General features: G+C 54.7%; 4 protein-coding genes across 4 annotated transcripts; 3 read left to right on the plus strand and 1 right to left on the minus strand.

Moving 5' to 3' along the window:
- The first annotated feature begins 1,735 nt into the window (after positions 1 to 1,735).
- QBC33DRAFT_180155 (uncharacterized protein) lies at positions 1,736 to 4,770 on the plus strand. The gene is made up of 5 exons (XM_060422434.1): positions 1,736 to 1,905; positions 1,980 to 3,121; positions 3,182 to 3,303; positions 3,378 to 3,612; positions 3,710 to 4,770. The coding sequence occupies exons 1-5, from the start codon at positions 1,846 to 1,848 to the stop codon at positions 4,320 to 4,322; spliced, it is 2,172 nt and encodes a 723-aa protein (XP_060281246.1). The 5' UTR covers positions 1,736 to 1,845; the 3' UTR covers positions 4,323 to 4,770.
- A 537-nt stretch (positions 4,771 to 5,307) lies between these two features.
- On the plus strand, positions 5,308 to 5,925 carry QBC33DRAFT_545566 (uncharacterized protein). Its single transcript, XM_060428571.1, has 3 exons — positions 5,308 to 5,429; positions 5,534 to 5,646; positions 5,827 to 5,925. Exons 1-3 carry the CDS (start codon positions 5,381 to 5,383, stop codon positions 5,890 to 5,892), a joined length of 228 nt encoding a protein of 75 aa, XP_060281247.1. The 5' UTR covers positions 5,308 to 5,380; the 3' UTR covers positions 5,893 to 5,925.
- A 2,162-nt stretch (positions 5,926 to 8,087) lies between these two features.
- QBC33DRAFT_621645 (kinase-like domain protein) lies at positions 8,088 to 10,453 on the minus strand (the record flags this gene model as incomplete). The annotated part of the gene is made up of 3 exons (XM_060432815.1): positions 10,386 to 10,453; positions 9,526 to 10,220; positions 8,088 to 9,150 (listed from the first exon to the last, which is right to left on the minus strand). Exons 2-3 carry the CDS (start codon positions 10,164 to 10,166, stop codon positions 8,088 to 8,090), a joined length of 1,704 nt encoding a protein of 567 aa, XP_060281248.1. The 5' UTR covers positions 10,167 to 10,220; positions 10,386 to 10,453.
- A 512-nt stretch (positions 10,454 to 10,965) lies between these two features.
- On the plus strand, positions 10,966 to 12,396 carry QBC33DRAFT_572015 (uncharacterized protein; the record flags this gene model as incomplete). The annotated part of the gene is made up of 2 exons (XM_060430639.1): positions 10,966 to 11,437; positions 11,505 to 12,396. The coding sequence occupies exons 1-2, from the start codon at positions 11,106 to 11,108 to the stop codon at positions 12,394 to 12,396; spliced, it is 1,224 nt and encodes a 407-aa protein (XP_060281249.1). The 5' UTR covers positions 10,966 to 11,105.
- Positions 12,397 to 12,424: the final 28 nt, after the last annotated feature.

A 12,424-nucleotide genomic window follows, 5' to 3' on the forward strand; every position in this document is an offset into this window, starting at 1 on the left:
GACCTCAACTTCAAGAAGCAGAGGCCGCAGGCGTTGGTCGTTGCCTCAAGCGGCCTGTTATCTTCCAGGTTACATTGCAGGCCGTGGAGCGGTGCTATGCCTGTAACTTGCAAATACCCGGTAACGTAGGTGGTGAGTCCCGACTTATCACCGAAATTCCCGAGCGCCTCAGCTACCTCTTTCCACACCATGTTCGCCAGCTTATCACGAAACAATATGTATTGTACATACAAAACAGACATAGCAGCCATTGGGCCGTCGAAGTGTGTAATTTATATTCTAGATAATCTCTGTCAACCATGCACCATGGAAGGAGTTTCTCCATCAAAATTTGCAGTTGCTCGATTGAAACAGGGAGATGTAGAGTATATTGCGTTATCAGCATCAAGAATGCGGAATACACTGTGTGCCACATCTTCTATCGTCATATGCATTCGACTTGTATGGCCTACACCGATTCCTACCCCGCTTCAATAGTGATAGCATCTTACACAGAAACAGAATGAAGTGGTCAAGTTGCCTGCTTGCTGCGATGGATCCTTAGCTGTGCTGTCCCGAACTTCCATCGGCGATGCCGATACTGAGGTATCTTCCAAGGTTTGCCAACTTGCACGAACGGCAGTCGATGCCGTCGGATTGCGATGGTATACATGAATGTGGGTTCGTCTCCCGCCTAGAATTCTGATCCCCTGTACAACCAAGCCCGACTATGTACGAAACTACCGGTCGCTTAATCGATTCGGCCTATCACGAGTAGTGAAAACACGTACTACGTCAGTGTGGATTCACCTCTAATACGACCTCGCTACGCCGGTAAACCAGTCCCCCGGATTCTGGAGGAAAGATAGGTACCTAGGCGACATCTCGGATGAAGCGGCGCAAACTATTGTGCTCTCACTTCACAGCCTCCCCTCATACTGAGTAAGCCGTCGGCACGGGACTCGGAGGGAGCAACAGATTTCCCAGTTGAGGGACGTGAGAGCCACTTTTCCATTGGTGCTATACATTGTAATTTGCTTGTCTTGCGAATCGGTATAAACAGAAATCCATCATGTGATCATCAGGCGGGTGCACGGCAATCAAAACCCGATTCAAACCGCTTGCACGGCACATTGCCATAGGTATCATCCATGGTCCATCCAATGCTGGGTACAGTAGGTATGCAAATATCAGATAAACCTTCGCACACCTTATTTCCATGCACGAGCTAGTCTGCTTTCATGGATGGTGCATTTCGCCAGTGCACCCGACTATGGTAGTGTATCTAAATAGAGCCACGAACCAATAGCAAGTCATGGAGAGTGGCTTTATGGAGGCTGAAATTGGAGAACCTGCGACGGCGTGGACAGTGAAAATGGCTAGAAGAAATACTGTCCATGACCGTGTCTCGCACCCACGCACGCTCGATTGCCCTGACACCTGGCCACCCCTCTTTCCGAACTTGGTCCCCTGTCCAGGGCCGCCAGGATCTACACAACTGCGTGCGTGTGGTACGACCCAATGGCACTGGTCAATGGGCAATCTAGACTCGAAGCTAGCCTCTGATGATAACCATGACGCAGTCACGCATGTGGGTGGGGGCTTCGCAGGGTTGACACGTCATGAGCCCGCCACCCTCAATTAGATTGCAGGCGATGCGGTTGCAGTGTCTCCGACTTGCAGTTGCTATTTTGTTGAAATAACCCACGATGTGCGTGCATCCATCTATGCGGAGCACAAACACACCTTTCCACCATATATCTATCTCTGTGCAGCTCAAACCCGGCGACCTAAAACGTCGATTATTCAGTGCATTCCCTTCCTCGACTCTCTGTTGATCGGGTCAACACACGCAACCTAGCATCCATGCCAAGACGGTCCCTGACTCTCAATGCCTGTACTACGTGTCGGAAGAAAAGAACAAAAGTATTTCATCCCCCTGTGGCTCCTCCTGCTCCCGGCGGCCAACCTTGCGTGTCGCGCTGACTGACCAATCCCAGTGCGACGGGGATCTTCCTTGTTCGAGGTGCAAGTCCCGGCGGGAGAAGTGCCATTACGAAGATAGAGAATGGCAGACGAAGGAACACCTGAGGTCCGAGTTGAAGAGGCTGAAACGCCAGAACCAGGACACTCAAACGGTGCTGACGGCCATACTCACCCCCAGCCAGCATGCCATCCTGCAAAGGCTCCGCGCTGGCGAGGGTGTCGAGAGCATCGCTTGGAGTCTGACCGACTCCCAGCGCGAGGCGATTCACAATCTAACAGGTGGGGGAACGGTAGACAATACACAGGACATCAGCATTGACCTCGACGATCATCTCGACCCTCTCGACCCTCTCGACCATCCAAGCCCTCTGACGGAGCCGAACACTCCACGAGCCATCGATGACCATCCTGCCACCGAGGCCTGGGCCTCGACTTGCCCGCCACCGGGCAGACCTATCCTGCCTATTGCAACAGAGACGCAACCCTTCCCGGCAAATTTCCAACTTAACAATCCCAATGCGTACTCCTGCGACTGGTACCCCCCCTCGATCGAGTCCTGCCCCGCCGTCTCCGACTTCTCCTCTACATACGCGCCAAGCCCGACTGCAAACCTCTCCCAGACCAGCCGGTCTAACAGTTATGCCTCCGAAGGCGCAGACAACACCAGCTGGACGCAGGCGCCGCACAATGTTCCCTCCGCGAACCGACTCATAGAGCTGTTTTTCGCCTGGGAGGTCGTGCCCTTCTCCATGGTCTGCCAACACCTCTTCCTGAGGGACTACACCGACGGTAGTCGTGACTATTGCTCACCGGCGTTGGTCAGCGCCATCATGTCGCTTGCATCCCTGCACCTGGCGAATGATGAAGTGACTCGGTTCGCGGAATCGTCGTCGTGGAGCGAGCGGTTTTTCCACGAGTCGACGAGCATTCTGGCTGCGGAGGGACCAGCGAGCACTCTGCCGAGCATACAGGCTCTAGGACTACTTGCCCTACGAGAGATGTGCTGCGGGCGAGAGGCCCAGGCCGAATCTCTCGTTCTGGGGGCCCTAGACGGCATTGCAGCCATGAATCCAGAAGATGCCGGCCCCGAGGGCAGAGAGAAGGACTACTATACGGCGCGAGCTATCACGTTATCGGGGGTTCTGTCTTTGTCTCGGTAAGCTACCATACCATACTCACCCTATTCTCTGGCCCATGAATCTAATAGACGCCGCAGAATGATCCATATTGTCACGAACCACCTCTCGACCTCCTCAACCTATCCGCTGCACGACGGACAGATGTACCAACAGCGGTCCATAATCCAGCAACCCGAAACTGCCCCGCGGTTCGAAAAAGGCATGCTCTTACCCTACCTTTCATGTCTCGGGATACTCCGGCCATTTCGTATTAACATTGAATCCCCCTGGTAGCAATCGAGACACTCGAAGGAATAGTCCAGCGAGTACCAGAATCGCAGTCCCCCGGCAACTTCATCTTCGGCCTGACTGAACTAGTCTACTCCCTGCTCTACCGGATCCACGGGTCCGAGAGCCAGAAAACTAACGAGCTTCCCCGCGTGTACCAGAAGTGCCTGAGCTGGTACGCGTCCGTCTCCGAGACTCTGAAAGACAGCGGCAAGCCGACGCCGTATGTCCTCTTCGTCCAGTGAGTGGCTAATTAAATATGCTCCCTTCCCGTGGGTCTTGATATTCAGGCCCGCGGGAAATAAGACGTCAGCTGACCACCCCTTTCCCAACCACAGCATATACTTCCACCTGTGCCTTCTCGCCCTCTTCCGACCGTTCGTCCACCTCCAACAACACGATGATGACGCCACCTCGTGCCCATCCCCACGCACCATTTGTGCCGAGGCCGCGCAGGCCATCCTCTCCCTGACGCAATCCTACTCCCGCCTCTTCACCCTCCGCCGCACCCCCTGCCTGATCCCCTACTTCGTCTCCGCCGCGGGGCTCATGCACCTCACCCTCGAGGCCCCGGGCCCCGGCCCGGCCGAGGCGGCGAACGCATTCGCCCCGTCGCCCGCTGCGTCGTTCTCGTCGTCATCATCGTCGTCGTACTTTTCATCATCACCGTCGTCATCCGACACCAGCGCAAGAAGAAGCAGCATCAGCACCACCGCCTCCGGAGACGCTGCCGCCGGCGACGACCTATGCGGGCTGGTCCCACCACCACCACCCAACCAATGCCCCCCCCTCTCCCAGGCCGTCCTACAGCTCGCCGGGATGGACGTCGGGCACCCCGCCGCCGCGCGGGCGGGGTGGGTGCTCCGCGACATGCGCGCCGTCGGGGCGTTTGGCGGCGGCTTGCCCTCGCCGCCTGGCGGGGTCGCTGCTCCGGTCGGTGGACACTGTTAAGACGGGGAGGCGATACGAAAGGCCTCCTCGAAACCCTAGTTCCAACTTTTTTCTTTGTTTTATATTGACTTGGAAAAGCGAAAACAAAAATAAAACGAAAAAGTTGTCTTTCTCTGTTGGGGTGCGGATCTTTGCTTTGGGAGGTGATAATTACATTCGTTGACCTCACGGTCTTGAGCGGCAATTTTTGTCTTTGGTCTTCCGTTTTTCCGCACCCCTTATTTTTCCCCCCTATGCCTTCTCATTTCCATTTTATCTTCATCTCTTGAATGTGATGAGATTTTGCGAGAACTCGAAAAGGATATTTCAGACTTTTTCAAGGAGCGTGGTGGGCCGCAGCCGAGGTGGGCTTCTCGGTGCTCTTGGAGCAGCGAAACAAGGCGAAACGAGGGTCCCGATGGATGATACGATAGGACTGGTTCTCTAAACGATGATTACGATGTTATGATTACACTTTACACCTTTCACTTTCAACTTTGTGGGGAGAGGATGCTTGGATAAACCTCCTTTAATATAATGCTCAGGGGCTCACGCTTCGAAATCAACAGACCTGTATGAGTCGATTCTAGACCTCGGTCAGTAAATAAAGTGTTTTGCCCTTCCCTAACTATAGCCACAGCGGCGAAGGCTTGGTATTAGTTAAGCAGCAAATACGTCACGCTTCCAGGATAGATTTCAACATATTCGAGAGGCTTATTTTTGGCACCTGTATGCCATTTTGTTCAGAACCGGTCCTATTGCGGATCGAGAATCGGGAAATCCCATGGCAAAGAAAAGGGGTCTGTCACCTTCGCATCATTGGAGCGAGTCCGTAGGTTGTCACCATGCGGAAATGCGTATGGATGCGTCATGGATATTCTGCCTCGTCACGACCGCGTCTTGGATAGGAAGAGAGTTCAAGCTTTACACGGTCTAGAAACTGTGGAAGACGGGTATATAACAAGCCTCCAGCTCTTGTGTCTCAGACCTGGGTTGTCAACAAACAGACATACACTTGTCCAGAAGCCCAGATATTGAGAGCATTTCTTAAACATTGCCCCTCGAAAGACACCATCACCATGCCTCAGTTCAAACCAGGACAGACGGTGACTTACAAGCCCGTCGGCGGCAAGTCTCCCCCCTCGCCCCCTCTCCCGGGCCCTTCCAAAGCCGTCCCAACCCCGCTCCCCTCCCCTCTCTAGCATACGAGCGGACTAACCTCCCCTCCCCAGGCCCCGACTCGAACACTCCCGAGTCAACCGGCGTCATCAAGTCAGTGCTGACGGAGCCCGGAGTCCAAGCCGAGCGCAACGTCCAGGCGAGCCCGGATAACCCTCGGTACGAGGTATGTCTCTCCCCCCTCCCCCTCCCCTACCCCCCCCGCCCCCTGTCTCCTCCAGCCCCCGGTCCCCAACACGAAAAGACAACCTTGACAGTTACCGGGGAAAAGGGGGGGGGGAAGGAGTTCGTTGTTTGTTAGATTGAGCTGACGCCTCTCCGCCCCCTGGCTGGCGCATAACACTAGATTGAGAACAGCAACACGGGGAAGACTACTACTGTCTACGAAGCCAACGTTCTGGGCCGTGCGTGATTCCGGTGAGGGCAAGGACATGGGTGGTGAGGTGTGGGTGGGGAGGGGCCGGTTGGGAGCTAGTGTGACAGTACCTAGGTAGATATATGTAGATACAACGTAGAGGCAGGCAATGTCGGACCTGGTGAGGAGCTCGAATGCCAAGGAGCGATCCAGCCCTGCAGATAGTCAAAACAAAAAAAGAAACCTTGTGGCATGATCTGCGTGCGTGCGAATCTTGTGGAACGCGCCTCGCCGGGTTCCGATGGGATGGGTCTGGGAGGAGGAGCGGGGGAGGAGGCGTAATTAGAATCTCACCATTGGAAAATGATACCAAGGTAGGTAAGCTCGCGTTGGAAGAGGCAGGACCACAAGGGGGTCCGAGCAAAACAAGCACTAGCTAGGCGTTAGACTAATGCGGGTTAACTGGGTGCATGGTGTCGGCGCTTGAAGACCGGGTCTGACTGCCGTTGCAGTAGGAAGCTGTTGACAAAGCTTGGCAAAGCCATCAATTATTAATCGTTTATGTGGAGCAGAGATGGAGGCATCCATCCATGGCTGGGTCTGCGAGTCAGATTAGTTGGTCGAGTAGGTGGTGACAGGCTGCCAATGCGTGGAAATCCCGTGGACAGCCGATGGAAGCCCCTTTTCGCCCCTTGATCTGGAACAGGCCATGTGTTGAGAGATAGCAATAGATGGATGAGCAGGTTGATGGATGGTATCGACTCTGGGTGCCCTGCCAGGGGTGGGAAGATGAAAGCCTGGGAATTGATTGGCTGGCTCCCCAACTCCTTCGCAGCATCTCCCCTCGCACTGTCGAGCACAGTGCGCCATTTAAAGATGACCCTGTACTGTGGTAAGATCCAGTCAGATTTTAGCTTGGCAAGGAACCGACCCCTTGGCTTCTGATTGGAAGGAAAGGTGGGACACCTTACTCAGAGTGACGAGAGTGTCACGGTTTCCACCAGAGCATATGGAATCCCGCCATTTCTGGGCTTCTACTGCCAAATGCGGGCATGTGATATTGATAATGCGTCTATTAATATCTATTAGTTGCATATCTGTCTCTGAATCTCGCGGAGATGGTATGATTCAATCTTTGGGTGTCAGGAACTTCGGCTTCCTACTTTCCCCCCTGAGGAACCAGAATTGTCGGTCTCGCCACGGGTTATTGAGGGGGTTACATCGCCAAGTGATAAGCCACTTAGACCTGCAACCAGGCCAAGAAGGGAGATAGCCAATGAACTAGAATTGCTTGATTCACATGGTTGCTCACACAAAGAAATGGGCGGAGAGAGGCATCGAACGGAGCTATTGAGGCTACTGCGGTACTAAACGATCCCTGCCTGTTAAGCAAGTTGATCAACGCTGCTAGTTAGTTTCGACTACCATAGTGGGATGGAGTACGCCTATTCCATCCTACCTCCTTAGACCCGAAGAACCTCAGAATCATTTCACCACGCACAGGGCTTTCTCACCGGTTTCCTTTTTAGCGGAGGCCGAGCTCCGAGGAAGAGAGACTAATTCCGAAAGGACTGTTGGTTTGCAATCCCGCTTCAGCGGCACACCATCCAGACTAGTGCAGTAAGGAGGGGCGAATAGATGCGGATCTGTGGAATTAAAGAGGTTACGGGACGGGAAAGATGTGGCAAAGTTGGCAGTACAACTCTTGCGCGAAGCACCTGCATTTGCATTTATTTACTTGATCTATGAGATGCTGTTGGTAGCATCGGTTTTTTCCATACCGGAAAGAGGTAAGGGGGTCTCGTCCCCCGCTTTCCCAGTTCAGACACAAACGGATGGAGAAGCCTGGCTTGCCAGGATATGCTTACCCAAGTGATTCCTTGCTTCTCCTCTATCCTGCCTCTCTCAACCCCTCCCCAAGCTACAGATTATCACCATTTACGGTCTACCTCATATAACACCTTTCCAAGCACGTACCCCACACGCCATTCCCCTCTGCGAATGCGTCTAATTGGAAAGTTACGACATGCAAACCTCGGGCTCCGGATATGCTGTAGTTATTAAATCGCAGTGAGCACGACGTCGGCCAAGCCATGCCAAGCCTTGGAGAGATCCGGGCTGGCAGATAGGGTTCGCTGGCGGCTGAGTCGACTAACGCAATGGAGCAACCGGGTCCCGGCAAGAGAAGGACCAAGCACCCTCTAATTAATTAAAGCCCTCCCGTGTACGCATATGTACAATCCATATAATTTTCAGGACTGGAAAACCGACTTGGCTGCCATAATGTCGTTCCACACAGGCCTGTCATAGTCACTTTTGGAGCCCGGCTGACCTACAGCTTTGCCAGATTCTGTCCCCTGTAATACTCGAGCTCGCTTATTAGACACCGTCTCAGCCAAGGGGAGCCGGGGAAGATCCATCAAGACAGCCCGCGCAAAGTCGATCATCATGACCCGACGAGTCTCGCGGCTCCACAACGTGTTTGGCATCCGGACGTCCGTGTGCACCACCTCCATTGCATGCAGCCTGCGCACAGACCTGACGACTTCCCGCTCCGGGTTTCCCCCAATGGCGTCCAAGGCTCCGGCCTCGTCCAGGTTGTCCCCGGCCCACGAGAGAAACATCATATACACAATCCGGACCCGGAAGTCGTAATAGTAGACCCGCGAAATATCACGCAGATCATTCGCGCCGAGGAAGACGGGGACGCAGACGCCTTGCAGAAGCTGGAGCCGATGATAAACAGCAGCCTCGTGCTCAAGGTCTTCCACAAAGATAGGGACTGTGCCTTTGCTGACAAAGGTGTAGCCATGTGCAAGCAGCGTGACCTGGAATACGACTTCCCAGGCCCCTTGCTTCCCGATGCAAACCACCCCGCTGTCTAGTGTGCGCCTGAGCTGCTCGCGGAGAAGTCGGAGCCATTCGGCATGGTCGACGGGATGACAGACGCCACCGCTCTCGCCTCGGTGGAGAGCGACATTGGGGCACTTCTCATCAAGCAGACCTCCTCCTACCAGTCCTAGAAGGCATTTCTGCGTGCAGTATTGGCTGCCGAGACTGCTACGGCAGCGCGAGCCCTGGCTGCTGCCATCTCTGCGCGGCCGCGCGGCTAAGCCCCGCTGGCCGCGTCTGCCACCCTGGCCACTGTTCCTCGGCTGGCTCGGGGTCGGGGCACCTGGCAGCATTTGCGTTGAGGACGACTCCTCGTCGTCGGATGGTTCTGGGGACCGATTGCCGACTGACGCTCCTCCTGACCACGGTCTTGCCTTTCTCCTAGCGAACCAAGAGCCATAAGGCTGAACGCAAGGACCTCGCCTACAGCAGTGCAGTAGCGGAAGTATCTGAATGTGCCAGTACCTCTGGGCCAGGCTCAGCCAAGTGGTAGTAGAGTATGCTTGAGCCAGTCCAATCGATCTTGAGAAAGACAACCGTCTCCCCTGTTGTCAGAAGGCTATACTCGAGTCCGCCTTCTATCATGTAATGGAACATTTGTGTGACTGCTGCTGCTGCCAACCTGTCTGCGTGATACTGAATCAGTGACTCTAGGTCTTCTGCCGTCAGTCGTGTAGCTCGATTGACAACCTCCTTTAGATGTCCATTGGGCGGAGCCCGAAGCAAAGGTGCGGTGCAGTCAGCTTATGTGGTGCCTTATACTCAACAATATAGGCCATCCTCCGTCCTGCCAAAGACCTGTCGTCGTATTTGTAGACACAGATCTGATCTGGTCGGAGCTGGTTGAGGTCTGGCTGGGTCTGGGCTGGCGTGTTTGGCAGCAGCAGCAGAGCTGCAAGCCGCTCCACGACTTCCTCGCCGATGTCGTTTATGGCATTTGGATGGTTTTCAAAGACAATGCCGTTGCCGATGTCGAACTCGTTCCTCACCCCGTCCTCAGCCCCAAGGCGGTCGACAATTGGCCTCACTGGATCCTCTACGCTGATGTGCTGGAAATACTCTAGAGACTTCTCATTCGTCACTTTCTTCTTGGAGATTCTCTCGCCCAGGCCCTGCAGAAAATTCCGACTCTCAAAAGCCTGGATTTGGGCAGGGAACTTGGAACAGAGGACCCCAAATGTAGTCCTCTGTTGTTCCAAGAGGTCCGTCCAGGGCAACAGACGTGCTGGACACAGCTTATGTTGTGGATTGGTGATGGACCCCTTCGATGTGAGACTCTTGTCTGTCTCAACCACAAACTTTGTAAAAACAAGCTCATGACAAGCCTCGATGTACTCGTCCAATGTCGTATGGCGGGTTTGCTGCTCCGCCTCCTTCGCGCGTTGTTCCGCTGCACGCAAGAGGCTTTCGAGTTCTTCGACAGTCCTTGGATTCTGCATTTCAGGGATCACGCGCCATTATCGACGTTGGTTAAGGACGGACGGCGACGCGGTCTGAATTGTTTATCGAAAATGAAACGTCGTCAGTGATTGGTGCGATTACGATGGAGAAGAGGGGTAGATGGGTTCTATGGTATCGTGCAAAAGTTTTACCCCCTGTCAGGTATCGAACCGCGCACTAAATCGACCAGGGATACATGACCCACTGGGCAAACTTACCCATTACACAGTAATCCGTACATCCATACCCGACTGCCCGTCATTTATCTTGGCAAATTGGATGTAATTCCACCGAAGCAAAGCTGGATGAGTGTTCCACCTCGAGCAATTAGATGTCCAACCAGTGGTGGATGGATTGGAAAAAACACAGCCTCTAATTATGGCCTAAATGTCCGAACCAAGATTTAGAAAATGATCTCGGATCATGCCGACCATGGCAGTGGAGGGCATAACCAGGCTGTTTGTCGGCGATGGCGTATGTAGTATAAATGGTGGCTCGAAGGCTTACACCATTTGTTTGTTTCGCCGATCGACGATTTTATCCATATTTGCCCTCTCCTAGCGGCGACGAACCGCTTTGCTCCTTAAATTGAGCCAGCCCATCTGGTTCCCTCCCCGCATTACTTCATCATATCTTCGGACTTCCCCAGTGGTTCACAGAAAATCGTCCCTGAATCTGTGATGGATTTAATCAATCCCTAATAATAGGCTGCAAAACAAGCTTACTAGTGCTATACCCTTGGCCGATTAACAATCCTCGAGCTCTCGCTGGTCGGTCCGGAGGGCATGAGCTGGTGGGGGGAGGGGGAGTGGAGGGAGGAGACGGGACGACGCGTGCGATGGCGCTGATCACGATGCATATAAACCTGGAAATTTCCCGACCAAGACGCGCCTAGGCACACAGGTCATCGAACCGTTTCCCGGATCGACATTACAGCCATGGGTCTCAAGGAGATTGCGTTGCTCAGCGCGGGCGTTGTGGGGGCCCTGGCTAGAGGGGTCCCCGTCGAGAGAAGGCAGCAGTCCAAGTACTGTCCGGGAGGGACACAAGTCTGCTTCTCGGAATACCTCACGCCCACGGACGACATCACGCTCAGGATTGCGATTCCCGACGTCTCCAGCGCCCCCTTTGACATCCTGCTCCAGATCATTGCCCCTGTTTCCACTACCGGATGGGCTGGGGTGGCCTGGGGCGGCTCGATGACCAATAACCCGCTCACGGTCGCTTGGCCAAACGGAGATAGCGCAGTTGTGTCGTCGAGATGGGCAACGTAAGTGACTTTCTTCTTCCGGGTCCGTTTACGCTGAGCGGAGGTCGCTGACAGTCATCCTGTCAAGTGGACATTCTCGACCGGCGGCCTACGAGGGAGCCACATACCAGGTCCTGCCGACCTCGGTCACCAACGCCACGCATTGGCAACTTGACGTGCTCTGCACCGGCTGCAGCGAGTGGCAAGGCGCATCGTTGGACCCCAACGGGGCCAACAAGCTTGCCTGGGCCAAGGGTTCCGAGGCCGTGACCACGCCGTCGAGCAATACTAGCGCCTTCGCATACCACGACGGCAAGGGTAGCTTCTCGCACGATCTCAGCGCGGCCAAGATCCCGAAGGACGTCTTCGATTCACTCGTGAGCGACTCCAGCAACGGAGGGGAGGCCCCAACTGCCGAACCGTCCAGTACCCCTGAACCGACGACCCCTGAACCCACAACAACCAAACCGATAAAGACCCTGCCGCCAACCACAGAACCAACCAGCGAGTCACCAACCAGCGAGCTGACAGCCACCAGCCCAGCGAGGACCACACCCACTCTCCAACACCCAACAACCTCGCTCAACATCACCATCACCAGCAACCTCCCAACAAGCAAGCCGACACCAACCTCCACCGCCGAAATAACCAAGCCGACAACCACCCGGCGGACAACAACAACAACAACAACCACAACCTCGACACTAGTAACAACGACGAGAAGGCCAACGACGTCACGACCCATAACAACAACAAGAACGACCAACCTCCCCGACGAACCCCTCACCACCATCTTCGTCACATCGACCATCACCGCCACGACGGTCATCACGTGGGACATGGCGCCGACTGAGGTTGCGTCGTCCGTGACGGTGTGGACGTTGGTTCCGCCGCCCGTCAGCGGGGTGACTAGGCCCACTAGGCTGCCGCCTGTTAGGAGGCCGCCGCCGCATCGGAGGCCACCGGGTGAGGAGGAGTGAGGGGGGTGATTGGGGAAAGGGGAGGGAG

Source organism: Phialemonium atrogriseum (assembly GCF_030411735.1).
Source record: "Phialemonium atrogriseum strain 8032-3 unplaced genomic scaffold QBC33scaffold_21, whole genome shotgun sequence".
NCBI classification, from domain to species: domain Eukaryota; kingdom Fungi; phylum Ascomycota; class Sordariomycetes; order Cephalothecales; family Cephalothecaceae; genus Phialemonium; species Phialemonium atrogriseum.

Excerpts from the sequence above, each read along its gene's own strand:
- QBC33DRAFT_180155 (XM_060422434.1), top strand. The coding sequence starts at position 1,846 with ATGCCAAGACGGTCCCTGACTCTCAATGCCTGTACTACGTGTCGGAAG. Across the intron at positions 1,906-1,979 it reads GTCGGAAGAAAAGAACAAAA|TGCGACGGGGATCTTCCTTG; the intron begins GTATTTCATCCC and ends GACCAATCCCAG. Across the intron at positions 3,613-3,709 it reads CCGTATGTCCTCTTCGTCCA|CATATACTTCCACCTGTGCC; the intron begins GTGAGTGGCTAA and ends TCCCAACCACAG.
- QBC33DRAFT_545566 (XM_060428571.1), top strand. The coding sequence starts at position 5,381 with ATGCCTCAGTTCAAACCAGGACAGACGGTGACTTACAAGCCCGTCGGC. Across the intron at positions 5,430-5,533 it reads GACTTACAAGCCCGTCGGCG|GCCCCGACTCGAACACTCCC; the intron begins GCAAGTCTCCCC and ends TCCCCTCCCCAG. Across the intron at positions 5,647-5,826 it reads CGGATAACCCTCGGTACGAG|ATTGAGAACAGCAACACGGG; the intron begins GTATGTCTCTCC and ends GCATAACACTAG.